At 40.0% G+C, this 22,772-nt stretch overlaps 1 protein-coding gene across 3 annotated transcripts in view; it reads left to right on the top strand.

Moving 5' to 3' along the window:
* Nucleotides 1-2,506: 2,506 nt before the first annotated feature.
* Nucleotides 2,507-22,772, top strand: part of LOC144526380 (adenylate cyclase type 1-like) — a 38,376-nt gene continuing 18,110 nt past the window's right edge. For 2 of the 3 annotated variants that reach the window (XM_078263817.1, XM_078263815.1), the window contains exons 1-4: nt 2,507-3,115; nt 6,073-6,222; nt 6,572-6,690; nt 15,336-15,447. In XM_078263817.1, coding sequence (XP_078119943.1) covers nt 2,507-3,115; nt 6,073-6,222; nt 6,572-6,690; nt 15,336-15,447 — 990 coding nt within the window. The remainder of the gene's footprint in view (nt 3,116-6,072; nt 6,223-6,571; nt 6,691-15,335; nt 15,448-22,772) is intronic. The other variant, XM_078263816.1, reaches the window with a different exon arrangement.

Genomic DNA, 22,772 nt, shown 5'->3' with positions numbered 1-22,772 from the left:
AAGCGAAGATGATTCTTAGTAGAGAGGCACGCAGCATGGAGCAGGCTGCTGTCTCCTTGTCCCATGCCCTTGGAGTGCAGCTTTGTGGTGTGAACACCCGTGAGACCTCTCTTTGTTCTCAGAAGATGAGGGCTAGCAGAGTGTGACCGTGCACTTACACCTGAAGCCATCAAAAGCGCAGGGAATGACACTTTGATACGATGCCTCTGCCCTCATCCCCCGATGTTCCTGGCCACAAACAGGCCAAGAGGTCCTCCTGGAAATACCGCATGCCTTCACACAAATGGGAAAGAAACCATCTGTCAATCAACTGCAGTCAAAAATAAAAAACACAAACCTGCATGTGCAGATACATAAATGGCAATCTGAATGTCAGATTTTCATCTTGTTTGAATGCACAGTTTGACATTTGCATCAAAGGAATGCAAGATGTCTTACAAAATTGAAAAATAGCAGCGCTCATTATTGAGAATAATTTAGGAGCTGGTACACAAGGAATATTGAAATATTGATCAGGGAGATGGCAGAAAATCGGTGGCAGATTAATTACACTCTGGTCGACAGACAATATATAAATTAGGTCACTGATTTGTTTCATTTGTATATTACCTCAGGCTTGTTACAGTATCCCTGTCACTGACAGGCAAACTACACTAACACATCAGTGTTTGTGTGCCGCCTAATAAAGTCCAGTGGAAGGTGCCAAGAGTGAAAAACGTTGTAGATCAGACAGAGTTTCCACCTAAAAGCAATGTGTCCTACATCATGTGTCCCACATCTTTCTCTCAGAGGAGCAGGAGATAGATAACACAGAGGAGTGAGACTGGCAGGCAGACATGAGGGGAAGGTAAGGGACACTGTTGTGGACACAACAGTATCCTGACAAATCATTTAGTGTGACAGCAAGCGTTTTGCAAGTTTGATTATAGTAGTTTATATCAACTAGGGCTGGAACTATTGATTATTTCATTATAGATTGATAGATTATTTTTGAATCATTGTTTGGTCTATAAAATGTCAGAAAATGATGAAAAATGCCATTTCCAAAATGGAATCGAAATTGTCCAAACCCCAAAAACATTCAGTTTACATTAAATATCAGAGAAGAACAGAGGATCGTCATATTTGAGAAGCTGCAACCGTAGAATATTTGTTGTTTTTGCTCAATAATGCAGATTAATCTTCGTCAATCCGCTTGATTTATCAACTAATTGTGTCAGCTCTAATACAGCATCGACTCACTCGAGCTTTTTGTTCTCAGATGTGTTAAAATGTCTTATTTTTCTCATGAAACACTGGCTTTGATGCTTCTCTGTGGCCAGACTTGTCTTTTATAGCACTGCTTCTTTTTTTGTCTCTGAATTTGGGCGGCTGCAAAATACTGTTTCTATATTCACTACACTCGATCCATTTCTCTCTCTGTCTGTTTACCTGTCAGACTGCATACACTCATTCAATAGCTGAATAAGATCAGTGAAAGCTAGGGTACTAATGGCTGAGAGAGAGAGCCAGGAAGGGGAACAGAAAGCATGCGGGTGTCCTGGTAGCATGTAAGAGGGCCGGACTTTGGCATGGGCCATCCATCTGTCACTTTCTAACACCCTCTCTGGCACTGACAGGTCATGGCAAAGGCAGCCTGTGACGGATGACTAATCTTCCCATGGTAATGAATGAAACACCACCCCCTGAATGCCAAGAGGTTGCTGATGGTAAGGGTGCCTGCCTCACTGGCAACACGGAAATCATATGATGAATGGTATGCAAGCATGTTATCCCATGTGCCAACCAAACACAGTAGCTGCCAGCTCAGTGAGAATTCCATGAATCATGGTCTGAAAACATTGATACACAGTAGGCCTACAACAGTATTCATTCTGCATTTTACTCTGCTCCTAGTGTGTGTGAGTGAAGGAGACAGGAAAAGGAAGAGCATTAAATTAATTAATATATGTAGAAAATAAAAATTGATTGCGCAGGCTTTAATGATGGAAACATGTCATGTGTAGGTGGAAAAGAAAAGGACATTGGGATTATGGACGATGTATGCACATGCTCTGTCACATTGGTGAGAAGAGCTCTGCAGCCGCACCAGCCAAATCGCTTTGAATGTGTGTTCAGTAGCTGAGACCTGTCTTATCTTCACCTCATAATGCGCAGGCGTGATCCTATCTGAGCCTTGCGAAAAGCTTTACCATCTGAACTAGACGTCGTGTGCACTGCTCTTCATGTGGCGCTCAAACGAATGTTAAAAAAACTGATATTTTTGATATATTTGCGTGCAAATACAGCCGGGACATGAAGGTTTCTCTGTTAGCTAATCTCGCCGAAGAACACAATTCAACCTGTGGATAGTGTGGAGCGCGTCTGTGGCCACCGGTCAGTCTCCAGCTATTTGGGACGCTCTGCCTCCAGCCTGCTGTGCGCGTCTTTTACCGTTGGCTCCGGTCTGTGTCGGCGTGGGATCCGGTGTTCCGTTTGACCTAAGCTGTGAGCAGGTATTCAGTTTATGAATGGCCCTGACATGGAGGAAATACCGTTTCAGAAAGTCAAAACCAGGCGAAAGAGAAGTCACTGTCCAACGGGCGTCCCTTTGACCACCATCGCGTGTGAGGACGAGTTCGACTGCAAGGAGCTCGAGTCCCTCTTCCAGAACTATAACCTGAAGCTGGAGCAGACGTCCACTCTCAAAGCCCTGGCCGTCCTCATCTTCATGTCCTCGACACTGGCCGTGGTGGAGTTGCTGTCTGGCCCCAGCCTCACCATCTCCAAAGGGTCCCATCCGGTCCACTGTGTCATCTTCGTCTCCCTGTTCATCGTAACCAATGTCAAGTACCTGCAAGTGACTCAGCTACAACAGATTGTTAACCTGACGCTACTCTTCGGCTTCACGTTCTCTTTCCTCTGCTGTCCCTTCTCGCTGGGTGCGATGGGGATGGAGCCCCCGACGTCCCCGGAGCAAGGCGTGTGGCAGCTCATCCTGGTCACCTTCGTCGCCTATGCGCTCCTACCTGTACGGACACTCTTGGCGGTTGTGCTTGGAATAATGGTCTCCATCTCGCATTTGATTGTGACTGCCACTTCTGTCACAGCGAAAACACAGAAACTATGGAGAACGGTACGTATGTGCTACACGTTAATTATGGTGCCTTTGTATGCTGTATTTTTATTTATTTATTTTTTACCATTAATAGGCATATACTGTAAATGTCATCATTATTTTACCTTCATCTGCACACGTGCATTATACTTTAAATACAACAAGAATAATGTAGGCCAATGCAGTGAAACACACTATTTAGACTTCATTTCAGCACCAAGGACAGCTCCCTGTGGTTAGACTTGATAAGATTTGCTCAGGCTTTGATCAAATTTGACCAAAGTGTAATTCTTGGTTACAAAAAAAGACTGGCTAGCTCATGTCAACTCAGCCACAGACGTGAAGAAGAAATTTAGATGAGAAGCTTGATCTGTCTGCTGGACAAACACAAAGTGAGACAGTGTGAATTTCTGCTTAATCACCTTTTGCCTGTCCTCCCTACTACAATATCGCACCTGTAAGTAAGTCTACATATTTACAGAGGTTCAGTAATAGTGAACTACTGTGTATAGGCCACAACTGTGGTGATGCATACTTGTAGGCCCCTAAAAAGAAAAGAAACAAATAAAAAATGAATGAGCAAAGCCGTCTGCATGCCCATGACTGTTTCCCTGGCGATGTGACACAGACCAAAAGGAGCTGGTTGGGAATGAAGAACCATAGTGACATCCTGCTTGCACCAGAAGTAGGGCAAACAGAGGCAGGCACACACACACACACACACACACACACACACACACACACACACACACCACACTTTCACCACACTATATGCTGTTATGAAAAAGAGGGCAAAGTCATTAATGTCATGTCCGAGCCGAAATAGGAATTGGTAAACTGCTCTCTGTGAATGTACAGTATCTCTATGTACCTTTTTCTATCACAATAAAACATACACACTCACATTTCTGACTGTTGTCAGGGGTGAGGAAAAGATATGTCACATCAGTCAAACCCTTCAGGGGTAGTGGAACATTTCTGCCTCTGTGCAGCATATGGCATGAAGATCGTGCATTTCGTGGAAACGAAATAGAGATGTGATCAGTTCATCACGCCCTCGGATGATGACAGCGTATTTGCAGAGGAGATTGTTTTCCTGTATGTAGGCTATGAGATACCTGCATTGCCATGTGAAGGACAGTGTTAGCTGTACTACCAGAGATAGCTAATCCATTAAGCTTAGCGATGAGCTGTGTGGCATGACCCTGCATGGCCCAGGCTTGCACCAACCACCCACCTAGGGCCCAGGTGCTCAGCCTATAGTACCGTCTGCTTTCATGGCTCAGTATATACCTGAAATGTCTAATGTCTAAAAAAAAACATAATATTGCTTTAAAAATAGGTTATTACTAGTTCCTTACTCTTCCACTGTGAGTTTTGCTGTCATCTACTGAACATGTTTTAATTGTGTCTGTCAAGAATATATATTACTTTTTACAGTGCCACATTTCATTTGTACATCAAAGAGTTGGGAGTAATAAAATGTTATATAGAATTAGTTGAAAACCTTGCATGTCTAGATTAAGCTTGGATTGGACAAATATAAAACAACAACAATGAACAACTGTTATATTAGATCCCAATCCAAAGCACATTCACACCTAATGACTATAATGACTGCTATAAACAATGTAACCAGTCCCTGGGAGTTTGTCTTCTATTTTGCTGCCTAATAACATGCATTATAAATGAAAGCCCTATTGTACAATACAATGCTATACATGTATCCTTTCACTACTTTAACAAATATTGAAAATCATAATTTTACATATTAAAAACCAATGTAAATGTAGTTTCCTCACTGTGTAAAACTACAAGGAGCTTTCTTACTGACAGTGAATGGGTAAGATAGCTGCACAAGTGAGTACAGTGCAATGAGGTCAGTTATTGCCATCTGAAGAGAAATTGGGGTTATCACCACAGATAAGCAGAGGAGTTTTGTACACCAATCATCTCAGATGTCCACATTTACGTACTTGAGGCTGTAAAGTAACTTGAGCATCGCTTGAACATGTTGATGCGTGCCAGCACTGCTGCCAAGCACAATGACTGACTGCTACTGCCAAAACGGGAATCCATTATTCATTGGACTGGGAAACATGCCTGTCTGTGGCAATGGAAGTTTGTTAAATTTGAGATCATGTGAAGCTTTGACAGTGTATTTATGATGCCCACTAAAAAACATGAATGCCCCAAAGTTACATCTTTTGTTGTTGTTGTTGTTGTTGTTGTTTATAAGTGAAGCGTAAAGTCATTTGTTATAGATTTTCTTTTGAGGTCAAATATGCTCCACCATTGACTCAAACTGTAGAATACACTCATGATGAATAACCTAAGATATGAGGATGGATATGTTAGTAGTAGTATATTAGTAGAACTGTGTTTGGTTTGTGTACAAAGTCACAGCCAGCCAAACTCAGTCAAGTAGAAAAAAACTTTGTGTCCTGCACAAGGTTGAAGCAGTCATGCTGCTGTGCATCTGCTGTGATGGATGAACCAGAGCAAGGATTCTCAAATACTTAAATCTCACAGACCAAAAATAGAGAACTATTAGGCCCCACCACCCTTTCACCCATCTCTCGTATAGGAAGATGTCACATACTGTGTATACTCCAAATGTAATAGGGATAGATTATTGTGACTGTAAGCAGCAGCTTGCCTCACAGATCAACAAACACACACACACACACACACACACACACACACACACACACACACACACACACACACACACACACACAATAGTACAAATGTAAAAACAGAATATCAATAAAATTATTACTATTTTCTGTACATGAAAAGAGAAGTTTACTTTTCTTTCATCATTCTTAAGCATGTGCATGTAGAGTGACATACATAAATACATACAACAGTCTTCTTCACAGCATCTCTTAATGTTTTCCTTTATACTGTATGTGTCTTTAACAACAATTAAAACAGTATGTTTCATGTTTTATTTTTTCTTCTGTTTGCAGTTGGTTGCCAACACAGTGATGTTCACCAGTGTCAACCTGTCAGGACTGTTTGTGCGCATCCTGACAGAACGAGCCCAGAGGAAGGCCTTCCTGCAGGCTCGCAACTGCATCGAAGAGAGACTCCGGATGGAGGATGAGAATGAGAAACAGGTACAGGCACCTGTACTCTGCTGAAACTATGGGTAAAATTAGATGTGTGTCGTTTTTTTCCCTTTTCCCCCTACCTCCCTCTCTCTCTTGTACCGTGAGTCATTTCGACACATTATTCATTTCTGTTAGATTTCATGCCTTTTTGTCTAGCGCATTTCTTATCGCTACTAACACTTTGTCCTATGATAACTTTGCTGTGTTTGACTGTAGAAATCTATATTTAAACTTATTTTATCCTTTCTCTCTCTCTCTCCCTCTCTTTCACACACACACACACACACACACACACACACACACACACACACACACACACACACACACACACACACACACACATACACACACTCAGGAGCGCCTGCTAATGAGTCTGTTGCCCAGGAACGTAGCTATGGAGATGAAAGAGGATTTCCTGAAGCCCCCAGAAAGGATCTTTCACAAAATCTACATCCAGCGCCATGACAATGTCAGGTAGGATCCTCATATCAACACAACACAACTACAGACAAATCCCAGTTGTATCCCTCCCTTGAATTGATTTAACTAATACCACTTTTAACAGTGGTATTTTGAGATACAATATTCTCCTCGTGGGAGAATTCCAAGCTAAATTAGAATAAAACTGTGTCCTAATGAATTATGGGGCATGCTAAAAAGGAACAAACATGTCCTTTGGAATGAACACTGAAGGCTATGCAATGTAGTATGATCCAACCCAACAGTGTCCTAAAATAGTAACACCGCCCCCGGCCTGCAAAACTGAAATATTTAATTTTTCACATTGAATATCAAGGGTTGACCCCTGACTCAAATAAATTATTATTTGTCCTTATAACACTGAATCCAGACTTTGGATTAAGCAATGTGTGAGGAGGAGATTCCTCTGGCATTTATGCAATGTCCTGCACAGTTACCAAGCCCCCTAACAGTTTGGGACTGATACTTTCTGTCTTACAGTAAGATCATTACTCTTTGCTACAGGTCGATGGCTATGGTAACCCAACTGCTAACCTTGATGAATGACAATACCTTATATATCTTCAGAAGACATTAGCTAACATAATGTACCAAAACAATGCTGACACAGTCATCACAATCATATCAATCATCTTTCCTCCCTCCCAGCCATTTTTACTCTACCTAGCAAACAAACCAGCTGTTTATCAATTTTGTCTGACATTTGTGAATGGACCAGCCCTTCAGCAGTTGAGCACATTTAATGTCTAAGTGTAGTTTATTTACTTTGATTTTCATTGGGCTGCTATTATTATACAATCTGCAGTGATGGGAATAAGTAAATCCAGATCCATAAGAAAAGCAGCAATACTGCTATGTATTTAACATTGTGAGTTAAAGTCCAACATTCAAAATGATAAAGAACAGTATCATCAGCAACATGTATCAAAGCTGTTATGTAGCAGAATTGCACCTTTCAGTCATATATTATTGTATTATTATTAATAATATTACAGATGCATTAGCATGCAAGCAGCCTTTTAATGTTGTTGCGAGTCGAACAACTACAGCTGTCAAATAAATGTAGTGGAGTAGAAGTCACATTAAATGAAAATACTCAGGTAAAGTAGGAGTACCTCAGAATTGTACTGAAGTAGGCTACAGCACTTAAGTAATTACACTTAGTTCAAATCCACCAGTGCAAATCTGCAGTCTGCAGTTACATCTTGCATTTTATCTCCTGACTACTGAAGCTTTAGTAGGCTGTGATTGACCTTTTAACCCTTGAAACAGCATTTTTGAAAACATGGTGTTCACTGCTCCATTCTCTGCAATGTATGAGTGCAAATCTATAAATCAGATTTTTTTAAATTTTCATCACCTCCTATCAATCTGTGTTTCTTACTGTATTCTCAAATCTCTTTTATCATGCTCCCATATTTCCTTGTTTCCTTTTCTTATCTCCTCTTCCTCCTTTCCTCTGTGTTCTCATAGCAGCAGGGAGGCTTGAGGAGGAGAGTTTGCTAAACCCCAGGATTAAGTTGCTACAGGGGATTAAAAGCAATGGAGACTAAATTCTTGTTGCATAACGCCGTGTGTGCGTACGGTGGTTAAATATGGACACATCTCAGTGGAGCTCGGCTGATTGCTTTTGTGCCTTGAACTCCTTCAGATAGCGCCACCCTTTGAGAGTGATCTAAACTGGATGCGGACATGATTTATGTGATTTGGGTGGATTGTAATTAGAAAGTAAACAGTGTGCTGCACAATGTACTCTGAGTTTTCTTCATTATGTTCTGAGACTGTGGGCAGTATTTGATCTGATTAAAATCCAGCCACAGGGATATTGTAATAATCACATACAAAAAAAGAATAGGACTTCAATGTAACAAACCTGCAGCTTATTCAACAACATAAGTGGGATATTATAGCCCCATATGGACATAAACGTTACATTTTTTGAAGGGGTTGTAGTATAGTAACTAATATAATACAATACATATTTGAAAATGCTCTTGATCTAAAAACAGTGATTACTGTACCGAAAGGAAATTTCTTTTCAAACCACCAGTAATTCATTCTGAATTATTTCTTAATTTATCAAGTCAAACAAATTGCATTTTTATTATTTATATGATGTGAAAATGAATGAATAAATTATGAGCAGGCACTGTTTAATATCATATTGGTATTTTAATCAAAGAGTTTTCAGACTTATCATCACTTTATAATTTAGCACTCGCTTTAACACAACAACACATCTTTATCACTCTTTATTTTTTTAATTCACAAGCATTTCCATCATGTCTATTTGTAACATTTCATTCCATGACAAAACAAAACATACAGTAAATACAGTCTGCACAAAATGCTAGTTAAAGACAAATTCCCGTCGGTAAAGGCATTCCCTTTACTAAATAGATGTAATGTTCATCAGTCGACATATCAAGTAGGATGCTTTTAACAACTTTTATTGCATCACTTGAGTTTGCGTTAAATAATTCTTTGAAAAATTTGAGGAAAAAACTAAATGATATCATTCTCTTTCCCAGGTGACCTACTTGGGCCACTGTCAGGGTTTTTGTAATGTTTGTAGATGCTCACTCACACTATCACTAAGAAGTTACAGTTTATCCTTCTAAAATGTCCTTGCATACTCATCTGTGTTAGCGCCTCTATTGGCCCGACATCAGCACATACACTGCCCACATACTGTAGCTCCTGAGGGGCCTTTCCAAAGTTAACCCTTGAGTTGGCTTGTCTCTTCCGCTATGTGATTAACTTGAAATCACATCTGCCAAAATAGCTACAGTAATGCCTCCCATAGAGGGAAATAGGAGATAATTGAGGGAATAACTTTTCATGAGTATGTGCCATTGGAGAGGAAATAATGGATGAGGGTGTGAGGGAGGTCGAATTAAGCAATATTATTACACAAGTTGTAGCTACCACAGGAAAAATCATGTTTGTATAACATTGCTTAATCATTTGAATTGTTGTGCTTTGCCCAAGTTTACTGAGTCAGAAAGTTGAGTTGGGGATGAGGTTTTGGCCAGTGAACATGGTACAGTCCAGAACAGTGAGTTTGCTGTAGACCAGTGGTTCCCAACCTTTTTTCCTTGGCGCCCCCCCCCTACTTATGTCTAAGAAAAGCTGAGCCCCCCCTCCGAAACCAAAGTTGAGGTAACTCTCGAGATAGAGCCTTACTTTCTTTTTTGATACAGAGGAGTTATCAGCACTTTTACGTTTCTCCGCCATGTTTCATTCATAAAATAGTGATGCTGTGGCGGCAGGAAAAACGAGGATGATAGCAGCTAGCAGCTGACCTGATGACAGCAAGGGTCACAGGTTAAGAGGTCCCGGAGGTTTGGCCTACTAAGTAGCCTGCCTACGAGAACAAAAATACATAGTTTTTATACAGACTTTTGTATACATTATATATTCTAGTGTATTATCATACACATTTGTTTAACATGTGCAAATATATTTTTTTTTTACCTCAACCTCACCAGATAAAGACTTGTGCACCCCCTGTGATCTTTGCCGCCCCCCAGGTTGGGAACCACTGCTGTAGACAATGGCTGGGGATAGACTAACTTATAACTGTTGCCAATGAATGCCAGTGAATAATATTGTATAATAATATTTCCTATATTTGCCAAGTACATTTACAACGAGGAATGTATCCTCTGCATTTAACCCATCCTAACTAATTAGAAGCAGTGGGCAGCCATAGTCCGGCGCCTGGGGACCAACTCCAGTTGTAATGCCAGTACCTATACGTCAAGGGCAATGGCAGGAGTTACCTAGGTAACTCCTGCCATTGCCCTAAGTCCTAGCATGCATGTCTTTATGCATTACTATGCATTACTAGACAAGAGAGCTGCAGTGTTTGTTTTGACTTTTTTTGCCGGAGGACATTCAAAATCAGATACAGAAGCTCTCAGTCTGTGATCCCTGTGCTTCTCAGTAGTCCAACTCATAAAAACACGAGTGCCTTTGATGTGTGAGATCACTTATTGAAAATTAGTCTTAATGCAACTGCAAATTCTATGTCAAATATCTCTTGCAACACTTCAAATGCATATGTGTACATTTTTCACATGGGTGTATAAATAGAATCAGAATCATGTTATGCAAGCATATATTAAAAGGAATGCTGTGTAGTTAAAAATGAGCCCTAGTTGTTTGTAGTAAATAACTGCATACTCAGCACACACCCCACGTTCATATTTGTCTTTATGATTTAGTTCTGCCTGTCCTCGCATGCTTGGACACGGTTACTAATTGCCAAGTAAGCTTATGTGTTCTCCTATTTAATGTGCATCTCTGGATTTATGTACCTTTTATGATGTGCTGAGTGGGACAAGTTGCTCATGTTGGTAAGGTATTTAATCATAAACATTTTTATGAGCTGAATGTGCAGTTACTAACATAACATTTGTGGCTTATTTTGAATTACCAGCATTATTTGACCCATATTACATGCTGATTACAATACTTTTCACTAATGCTATATAGTGTGTTTACAGAGTATGCCACCATAATAACATGACAGAAGGTTTCTGCATCTCTGTAAACCAGGGACTGAGAAATCTGACCTGAACTTTGAATGGAACACAGCCCCCATGCGCTATGCATGCTTCACATTAAAGTGGAGACAATGGTGCGCATGTGCTCTAACTGAGGTAAACACAGCCACAAATAACTGAGTGCAGTGAAGTTCACACAAGGTCATGTAGTATATGAAGAGCCTATAAGGTTAAAGTTTGTATAAAGCTCAAATGTGCTGAGACATAATGAGCACTGTGTTAGTGAAGTAAGTTTAATGATTTTCCTCTCAGTGGAGTGATGTGTTGAAGAGGATGTTTTATGTGATTCTGTGATTGGGGGCTGACTGGGATCAATGATTTTATGTGTAGTGTTGGAGCCCCCCAAAGAGACTCTGACCTCAAAGGGACTCAGACCTTTACTTGCCAACTCACATCTATTTACTTTATCTAACATGATACCTAAACGTACCCCTTATAAGCCATGTTCTTGCTGCAGCAAAACAGAGTGCATATTGGCTTTGTACTCTCCGGGTTCTGCAGGATCCATCATGATGCTGAAATTCTTGATGTAATAAACCTTTTATAATCAAGAACAGTGTCAACGAAGTTCCTTTTCCACACATCGGCAACGCAGTGCTGCAACTAAATATACAACAGTCACAAGACATTGGGACCATGCACTAAATGGGATGCCCTCTGCAGCACATAGGAGACTCATTCTTACTTGCTTCAAGTTTCTTTGCAGAAAAATCCCCATACTTTTGTTTGCCTGTATGAAAATGTCTGCCTAAATCCTCCTACATATACATAACCAAACTACTTACTAAAGGAAAGCAGTTACAGCCTGTAGTTGGGCTGTAATTATGTATGTTTCACTTGTATTAACACATAATGATAATAATAATAATAACTTTTATTTATATAGCGCCTTTCAAGAAACCCAAGTACACTTTACAGAATTACTGTAGCTAAGCTAAAGGAGGTTGTAGGCTGTGGTAAACAGGTGGTGTTTCAGGAGTTTTTTTTAAATGTCCAGGGATGTAGCATTTTGGATATCTGCAGGGAGGGTTTTCCAGAGGGATGCTGCTGCAACACTAAAGGCTCTGTCTCTGAAGGTACAGAGTCTGGTGTGGGGAATGGAGAGCAGGCCAGCATCTGAGGACCGCAGGATTGGGGGGGGGGCTGTATGGATGGATGAGGTCAGAGAGGTACTGTGGGGCCAGGGCATGGAGGGATTTGTGGGTGAGAAGGAGGATTTTATATGTGATGCAGGACTTAATTTGGAGCCAGTGAAGGTGGATGAGCGTTGGGGTGATGTGCTGCCAGGTCTTGGTGTGGGTGAGGACCCTTGCGGCAGAGTTTTGGACATACTGGAGCCTGTCTAGGGTTTTGCTGGGGACCCCAGACAGGACTCCATTGCAGTAGTCCAAACGGGAGGTTATGAAAGCATGAATGAGGGTTTCTGCCACGGAGTCAGAGAGTGATGGCGAAGATGTCTGGAGATGTTTTTGAGATGAAAAAAGGCTGAACATAACATAACATAATGCATTCATCAGCTTCCAGTCCAGTATTGGCTGAGCAAATGAGGGCCATGATTCCAGTGTTATTTTTTTAGACTTTTTAAGTGATGTGGACATGAAAGCATTAAAGAATGTGGAGAGAAATTTTATACAATACTGTCTTACAAAAGAGCGCTTGAATTTAAGGTGGGCAGTCATGAAAATTGCAGAAACGCAAAAGTTTGCTGCCTCCACATGTCGAGGAGCCTCGCAGATATCATGAACCGAACACGGACTGAGACATGTGTCACTTTGCAGGAGTCTATTAGCGAGCACACAACAGGGATCATCCTAAAATGTGTGTGGAAGGCTACTATCTTGCCTGTGTAACATCATCACATCAGAGAGAGATGCACTATAAGCTACTCCAGGCAGACGTTACAGTGCTACCGTGCTATTTTTAAAAGAGAGCTCTGAAATAATTAGCATTGTTCTTTTCCAGCAAAATTAGTCCTCTACTCTTACAGTAATAGCCAACAGTCTATGTAAAGACACACATAAAGGAGAAACAGCATGATTTAGTAGTGTAGTTTTCCAACTTCCTCTATTCAGGCACCTGCCAAAGAAAATAGTTTTCTTGTGAGAAGATGGTTTGAGTAAAATTTCACTTTTAAGATGGCTTATTCAAGACCATTTACAAGAAATAGTTCTGGCCCAGAATCAGCAGCAGGCATGAAACACAATTTGTTATGTTAGTTTGAAAGACTAAATGATTGGGCATCAAAATCAATCTGTGTTTATCCAGCTCTTTGCTCCATTGTTGGGTAATTCACTGCACACAATAAATATGATGTGATTGCATCTGTATACTTTTTGTCTGCATTTTGTCCAATGAAATGAAGTTTTCAGAGTTAATGTGAATGTAAGTGTTTACACTAGTACAGTATTTAACATTTCAAATATTTGTTAGCCACAGATGGTTGCCAATTAAAACATTTCCCCCCGTTACTGTGACATCTGTACCTGGTAAAGATCTAGCCCTCTGTCACATTGTGAAAACACCAGTCCACATGCAGGCGAGTCGGCCGTCAGTACGAGAGACGCAGACATGCAAGTTGGACATGATAGTCAGAGTTTAATGACTAATCCCCTTCACACCCTCAATGGGAGGACAGCACTAAGGGCAAATCCTTCACGGGAAAAAACGTTCCCGTTCTACTCTGATGCAGATTGATAATGAGTTGTTTCTCAGGCAGGTGAACCATATTAAGACACCAAAGTTTTTCAAACAAGTAACCTTTCCACCAGGGCCTGTTGTCATGTTATAATGAAACATGATGCATACGATAATCAGCACAAAACACTAATGGCACAGAAAAAAGCTATGAACAGTGAAAATAACTTCTACCAACCCTTAGAAAGCAACGTTTAAAGTCAACCTGAAATTTGAATTCTCCACACTTTTAGTGTAAGGAAGTATAATCTAAAATGTAGCTATTGTGCATTATTTTCCATTTTTCAAAAGAGAATGAAACCATTTTGGACACATTTGCGAAAACAGTGTCTAAGCTAAGAGTGTCTATTAGGTGGGTGTCATTTCTTTTTCATTGTTGTTTCATTTCATTGTCCAGTTGTGGGGACAGCACATAATAAGACTGAGTAAACTCAGGTAACCTCAGCACTGAGTATGCTACTCTGTGATTCAATAATCACATGGAGTAACTAACAAGCAGAGTCAGTAACATACAGAGTGCTCAAATCACAGATGGGACTACCAGCAAAAAGAGTCAGCTAACAACATTAGCCCCCCAGCTGGTTAATTGCTTATGTATGTGGCTGTTGGAACTAGAGTGATATTCTGAACTATTTTCAGTTCCCACCTACACAGATATTGGACCAATTGCATTACAGAACCAACATCTTCAGTGGGAACCAACAATCCATGCCATCTGGAGAACATTAATGTAGGAGGTGATATCACAGCAGAAAAGTAAAGTAATCCTAATATTTCTTCTTTTTGGTAATTGAAATTCTGACCACATCAGTACACAAGTAAAAATAAACCCACACCAATATTTCTTAGATTTCTTTTTAATTCCAGTTCAACTTTAAATCTCAAGCACTCTAAGACCTATGGAACAACTGTCAAAAGGGAATACGAGTTGACCTGGAGAGCGTGAAATCACCTTGATGGTTGCAATATATCCTAGAATGGCTCCTCACCACCACTCTTAACAGGACATGTCTTCACCTTTATCCGCATGAGAATGCTCTCTCTTCTATTTTGAGTCGCTCTGCTTGACTGCGCGGCTAGTCAGTTAGAAAACCGAGCACGTTCTCTCTTTCTCTTTTTTATTTCTGCTGCAGGTCATTAATTTAAATGTTTGATTAGTTTGCTGTAAAAAAAAATAAAAATAAAACATCCAAAGAGAATATTTAAATTGACTTACTAAATGTCATTTAAAACAATTCCTGTGAGCTAATCTGATCAGGCACCCAATACTCTTTTCTTTCCTTCATACATACTGCTATAAATAACCTGCATTGACTGAAACACCTCTCTCTCTCTCTCTCTCTGTCTCTCTCTCTCTCTCTCTCTCTCTCACAGCATCCTGTTTGCAGATATAGTCGGTTTCACCAGCCTGGCTTCCCAGTGCACAGCCCAGGAACTGGTTAAACTGCTAAATGAGTTGTTTGGAAAGTTTGATGAGCTTGCCACGGTGAGTCTGTTTCCCTTCCTTGAGCACATATCCCTCAATTACAGTCACAGTTGGCATGAAAAGCTGCTCTTTTTCTCTGTGTACACTTTGTCCAAACTTTGACATTGTAAGTGTGTGTGTGTGTGTGTGTGTGTGTGTGTGTGTGTGTGTGTGTGTGTGTGTACTGCTTTGGCCACAGGCTGCTGGCACATGCCACTATTGTACCAGCTTAGCATGATGTCACTGTGAATACTGGAAGCCCATACGGTGCTTAATATGATTATTCAGTGCTTCATTTGAGGAAGAGTGGACAGACCCCTTTAATCTAGACCAGATTTACCCAGGGCTAAACCTTGCCTCAACTTTGGTTGTGGGTATGAACTGAATGAAGGGACCATTGCATTGTCCCAATCTATCTTCCTTCACATGTAGAAAAGCTTGCAGCTTTCCCATCTGTCAAATATCACTCTTCATCTGTGATTTCAGTGCTGAAAATCCGCTCAACTTTTGCTGCATATTTGACCGTGGCGGTTAATCTAGTCACTTTCAAAATGTGACCCTCTAAGTGCTTGTGTTACAAAATCTTGTAATCAAAATAGCACAGGTACCTTGACACGCTTTTACTTTAAAATGTGCTAATCAGAATCAAAGCACATCTCCAGAAAAGGTATGATATGGCTACTTTTCCGTCACTGTGAGTTTGGCTGACACATACAGTATACAGTATTTGTTTGGTGAGAAGGTTGAGCCCCTGCAGATCACCCTGCCACAGCCTTATCTACGTATGTAATCTGGCCTCTATTATTTACACAAGGCACATGCCCTTGTCAAATCCATTAATCCACAGGATTACAACTAACCCTTTTTTGCTTTCATGGAAGGTTTTACTTGGCTGTGTTGCAAGCTTCTATTTTTAACTTGATTGTTTATGGTCACAAAATTAGAACTGACTAAAAAGAGTGTCTCTCATTTGATTCGTTATTGTCAAATCATTGTCATTACCTTTTCAATTAGTCTGGGATCAGTTGCTTTACCTAGCTCTTGCTGATTTGCATGTCAGCTCCAGTCTGTCTTTATCCTACGGAAAGTTGCAGTTTACCCTGAGATGCTATTAGCCAAAACAAGATGATTCCATACATTACAACACACACACACACACACACACACACACTCTCTCATATAAGTGAAGTAACGTCAACAAGTCGATGCACTTTAATTTAGGCTTTTTCCTCTCTTCCTTTCAAAGATTCTACAATTAATTTAGCTTCACATGATATATTTTATCTTTCATCTCCCAAAGTATGTTTGGCTATAAGAATTGTTACCTTGAGCTATGTCAATTTTCTTGCTGTTGTAATTAGAGTTGTCTCATTCTTTGGGTTACAACTGAATAGATTGGTCTGATCTCTACTCTAGCTAAGAGCCTCATGTTAAACTGAAAGGCTATCCCCAGCCATGAAACTTGTCACCAAATGTTCTAGCCTTGCCCTGACCCAAAGCCCCACTCATTCTGATCCACTTTGGCAGGAAGTGGCAGTGCCAGTGACTCATAGCCTTGGTCACTGTGGGCACGCAGACTCGTCTCATTCCATACGAAGAGCCGGCGATGCCACATGGCCACTGGGCATCAGCTCATAAAACCATTCCAGCACCATCCCCACACCACCTGTCCACTTTGGACTTGTCAAGCTGCATGGGAAGTGAGCCAGGAACAAAATGTACTCCTAAAGTGCTGCTGTAGTAGATCAAGTCTCCTCTCCTCCTCTCCTCTCCTCTCCTCTCCTCTCCTCAAGCCATCTAGCCAAATGTTTTTAACACAAATGAAGAGATAAGCCTTTTAACCTCAGGTAGCTACTCATACCAGCTTCTGAATTTGACACATAATCACTTTCACACTTTTTAGACATGAGATAAAAATAGACATTTTTTGTTTGAGCATTTAGAAACAGTTTGCCACTTTCAACCTTATCTCCATATCAATCATCACTAATGCTCACAAAAGGAATGTATTTCTGTCTCTTCTGTTTATCCATCCTGTGTCAATTTCAAACTCATGTAAACTATTACAATATTTCTCGTCCTCCTATGTTCTCAGTTGTATGCAGCTGAGAACAAGCTGTTAACAAAACACTGACATGTTATCTCTTATATCTTATAAAGTTGATATGTGTTAGCGTGTTAGCAAACAGTTACCTATTACACGTCCAGCAGAAATTAGCATTTATTCATTGTTGTATATTACATATAATATAGTTGAATATAAGCACTGGTTTGGTCTACATGTCACTCTCCTGAGGGAGTTCTTGGCTTTTTAGTTGCTAAATGCTCCACCATGTTCACCAGCTAGTCGGTAACTTTGCCTGGCTACTGTTTGGTTCTGTTCAGGTTGCAAACAATGGGTTTATCAGAACTTGTTTTACTGAAAATAGCTGCCTGCTGCTGTTAGAAACTGGGTTCATGAGAGCAGTGAGAGTGCATCAAAACAGTATGGTTGGTATAACTAAAGCAAACTAAAACAATGAGCTAAAAGATGCTGAAATACTCTGTTGGACCCATTGTTATGTTATATGAAAATATTGATTAGCGCAACTTAGCGCGAGATTTGCTCTGTCTCTCGCTGACTGTGCTAATAGTCTGTACCCTTCCGTGTTATGTGTTGCAAGCAAATTGGCAATGTCCGGAGGGAAAGACAGTGTACCCACCAATGTGTTGCATTAGCTTGGAAAATTACTGTAACAGTCAGTAATGGATTAGAAAAGAAAAAAATACTCTGGGTTGTTTGCATTTCTTTAAACCAATCACAATCGTCTTGGGCGGCGCTAAGCTATGGATGCAGCAACAGTGCTTCTGCAAAATAGTCTCGGGAAGGAACTTGCAGTGGTGGAAGAAGTATTCAGATCCTTTATTTAAGTAAAAGTGCTACTACCAAGTAACATTGAAAATGTTACTTAAGTAAAAGTATCATCAGGAAAATGTACTAAACTAATAAAAGTAAAAGTACTCAATGCAGAAAAATGCTCACATTTTAGAAACTGGAAATGGTCAAAAAATGTTCTGTGTTTAATTGTCTAATCATTTCAGCTGTAAATGTAGGACTATATGTTGTTGGGTAGTTTAATTTTTAACAAAACATCATATTGTATAAACTACATGTGTTTTGTGTGCAAACATCTTAATTTGTAAAGTAACTAGTAACTAATCTGTCAAATGAATGTAGTGGAGTAAAAAGTACAATATTTCCCTCTGAAATGTAGTGGAGTAGAAGTAGAGCATGAAAAGAAAATACTCAAGTAAGTACAAGTACCTCAGATTTGTACTTACGTACAGTACTTGAGTAAATGTACTTAATTACAGTCTACCACTGGGAACTTGTTTTGGTGGAACATTTGCACCCCTACAGTAGCTATTGGTTGCCATATTACTGTAAGTAGGAGGGTAGCTTGCAGATTGAAATCTACAGGAAACCCACTCACACTGATCTTTATTTGCTGTCTGATTCCCACCACCCACAAGAACACAAGCTGGGTAGTAATTATAACTCTTCACCAGCCTGAGAATCTGCCGACTTTATATCGCTGAGACCGAAGACAAGAGTCGCATTTTTCCTGACATCTCAAGAAAGCTTTGAGCCCTTATCACTACCTACACTTGGTTTTTGGTGAAATAGTAAAACTGTAACAGCAGACTGGCACACGAAGCAGAAACAACTGCATGGCTGAAGTGACAGAGTTTACTGAAGAAGTGGTCCGAACTTGACTGTAAGCAGAAACAGGGCATTTTATCTGTCAGTCGGAATTTTTTAAATACAGGTAACATAAAGAAATTACATATTATTCACGATAATAATGGCATTGTTTGTTTTTTAAATAAAGAAATGGAAGAAGGAGATTTATTTTGAAGAGTGATAGCACAAATTAACACACCAACTGGTCACTCTAGAAGCACTTCCTCCCTATCCCTGGCTGAGGTTCCAACAGTCTGTCTGGCACCCGAAACAACAATGTGAGAGGGAATCTGTGATTCATTTATGGTTATTGTGATGCTATATAACATTAATAGCTCTGGACTGGATGTACTTTTGTGATTGTCCGCATGTGTGTATGCATGCGCGTTTCGTGGCTGTTTCCATGGAAGAGTTTCACAAAGCTTTTCATTCTTGTCTCTCTTTTCTCTCCTCTCGCAACACCTCCCTGCATCACAGCTTTGAGACTCCTCCGCTCCTTGTTTCTTTGTTTTTTGATTGACATGCAGCAGCCTACTTCCCTCAACTGTGTCTTTTATGCCCAGTGGTTCTCTGCACTCTCTTCCTCTCTTGTGTTTCCATTTTTAGGATGGATCAATGATGTATCTACTGCATCTCACTTCCTCGACAAGTCAGAGTTCCCTTTTCATTCACACATATATGACTGTGAAGGCTTACAGAATAGCCTGCATCATATGTGCAGTGCATGAATGTATGCTGGAGTTGACATAATTCATTGCCATATTTGCATCCCAAGTCTTTTTTTCCCACTATTTTGAAGAGAATAGCAATTCACCAAGCACATCTGACAATCAGTTGTCAGAACTAGAATTCCCTGTTAAAACATGTAAGTACTTCATTAACAGGAGGAACTGACAAAGCAAAGACTCATCTAGTCATTACAGAGTAACCTGAGCTGGTGCAATTTTAATCGTAATCTCTTTTTGAGAAACTACTTTTTGTAAAGATTCCCCAAACAATGAAATAAATGAAACTACAAACAAGTACAGTATATTCACAAAGAACGCTTACCTTTAAAAAATGGTTCCAACTGCTTTGTAGATGTGATCATTTGTACATCTGCAGGTTTATATAATACAACATCCTATGCCAAGAAAAATATAACAAACAAAATTGCTTAGGATGCTATTAAAAATGTATTATTCTTAAATTAGGCACAAGGACTGGTCACTGCCTACACTGTGACAGCTGCCAGAAACTAAAGTCTGGGTGTAAACACAGCTCAAATAACCCTGTTTGGGTTTGTCTCATGAGCAGGTGCAAGGATCACTGTCAAATCCTGCATTTTCCCTCAGACGCCTGTGTGCTAAAAAAAAACTGTGGACTAAACCAAAACCAAAGCCAAACAAGATAGCTTCAGATCTTGACAGACGAGAACAAGAGAAAAAAAAGTGTCTGTTTCAAAAAGAAGAAAATCATGATGATAGGTTGCTATTGTAGTGAGCATACCATAAAGTGACTTGCACTTCAATAAAGTGGGGGACTCGCATGAGGCAGATTAAGGAAGATGATCAAAATTGAAGCAGCAGAGGCCGAGATATCCTAACTTTAAGTCACTAATATGGGTGAAGCTTGCATCGCTCAGAAATGCTGATTTCATGGAAAGACAGAGACATTATTTATATGAAATGATTAAGATTAACACATTCTGTTTACCATTTATTTTGATAGAGAACTTATTCTTTTACTTTTACTTATTCTTTTACTTTTACTTATTAGATTGCCATATCTGCTGCATTACACAATACACATATGCTGTAGGCGGCTTGGATGGCCTAAAGTACGTTAACAGCAAAATAAATATATTTTCACCAGTTTAAAAAAAAAAGTTTAGTCATTCCAACAAAACAGTGTTCCTTGTTTCCACGTCCAATCAAATTATCAGAAAGCAGTGTCATCTTTGTAAATAAAACACTCCTCGACTGCTGAACATTTGTTGTTTATTTTATCCATTATATCTGTTAAATATATCTAAATTAATATGTTAACTTAACAGATTCCCAACACCCGCTCGCTTCAACCCACCAGTTTGTGGTGGGTGGAGGAAGTGTTGATATATTATTCATTTGTTGTTGCACATAAATTATTGCTTATTAATTCAAATCAATGAGGGAGCTGGGTGACAAAAACGGAAAAATCCAGTCACTGCTTGCGTGCAGGCAGAGATGGAGAGGAATCAGTGGAGCAGGGGAAAATGTTGAGTAAACTTAACTACGTACATTTAAAAAAATTTCCCAACAGAGGGCCCTTGCCCCTATGAATCATCGTCTGCCATATTGATGAAATGTTGACATGAAATAATTCAAGCCAAGGTAGATTGGAAAATGTTTGTTGAATCTATGTAGTGACCTGACGTGAAATGCATTTAATAGGTTGATTGCTCGTGATAAGAATTAGGATCACACAATTCAATTCTCTGCTATAAATCTACATGTTCAGACAATTGGAGAAGGGCAGATTCAGATAGACGGCTGCAAACACACCTTTTGTATCGTGTCCTTTTAACCCCCCAAAGCTACAGGAGTGGACAACCTAATATTTAGCCTCATCAATAATGTGTACATACAGCACTGATCTTTGCCTTTGTAGTGAAGACAAAGCACGGTGTGTACTGCTCTCTTCTTCGGGGACTTGTAGGAAATGAACTGCTGCTACTCACAGCTGGCTCATCTTTTCCTTCATAATCATTTACCGAATGTCCTCTTTCCATATCACCTTATCCCTTTTTGTCTCTCTCTTTTTGTCTGTGGGCACTGAAGTGTTTGCTTATTTGCATCTCTGAAAGCATATGGTTATACTGTATGTAAGGTACTTGGTAACAGGCACGTGCACACATAGACATCAAAAGGGGCTTGAGCACATGTCCTTTTTCCTATTCGAGAGGAAGTGCCCCTTTTTGTGGATGCATGTTTTATCTTGAAAATATATTGCGTTTCCATTCTAATTGAAATTGTGACCACATTCTACCTGTCCCTACCTAATACACTGTACCCTTCTTGACCACCCATATTGCCCACAATGCGTCAGTCACATGATAGTGGTAATCCTGCTTGGGACTGAATCAGCCCCCTAAACCCTCACAGTGCAGATTAGCACAGGAAAAGTACAGAGTAGGATACTCTGTAAGTACCAGCTTTCCCCAGCTTCCTGTATAGCTTCAACTATGCCTCAGTATAGCGCCATCTGTTACTGCTCCACCATGACCTCAGTAACCCCGAAGATTACCCCTTATTGGCTTTGTTACAGTAAAACAAATGAAAATGAGAAATACCTAATTTAAGTGTCATCTCAAAGAATTTCTCTAGCAGCTTTATAAGTAAGTAGATTAAGATGTAGTCCACAGGATACCATATATACATTTCCAAGTAAATAGGCTTCTCTCTTTCGACCTATGTGACTCATTGCTTGGTTTTGACATTCATTCTAAGGTGTCTATTTGAAATGTAGCTGTGAACATTGTAAATGAGTGAAGTAACAAATAACTTTGAAGCTAAGCTATTTTGTTATAATTTTTGCACTGAGCTTATTCCACTGACCATAGGTTTGAAATGTTGTATTTGTAATGCTTTGTTGATCCCCAGGA

The sequence above is a fragment of the Sander vitreus genome, chromosome 12 (genome assembly GCF_031162955.1).
Source record: "Sander vitreus isolate 19-12246 chromosome 12, sanVit1, whole genome shotgun sequence".
Classification (NCBI taxonomy): domain Eukaryota; kingdom Metazoa; phylum Chordata; class Actinopteri; order Perciformes; family Percidae; genus Sander; species Sander vitreus.
This window is presented reverse-complemented; position numbering and strand designations above follow the sequence as displayed.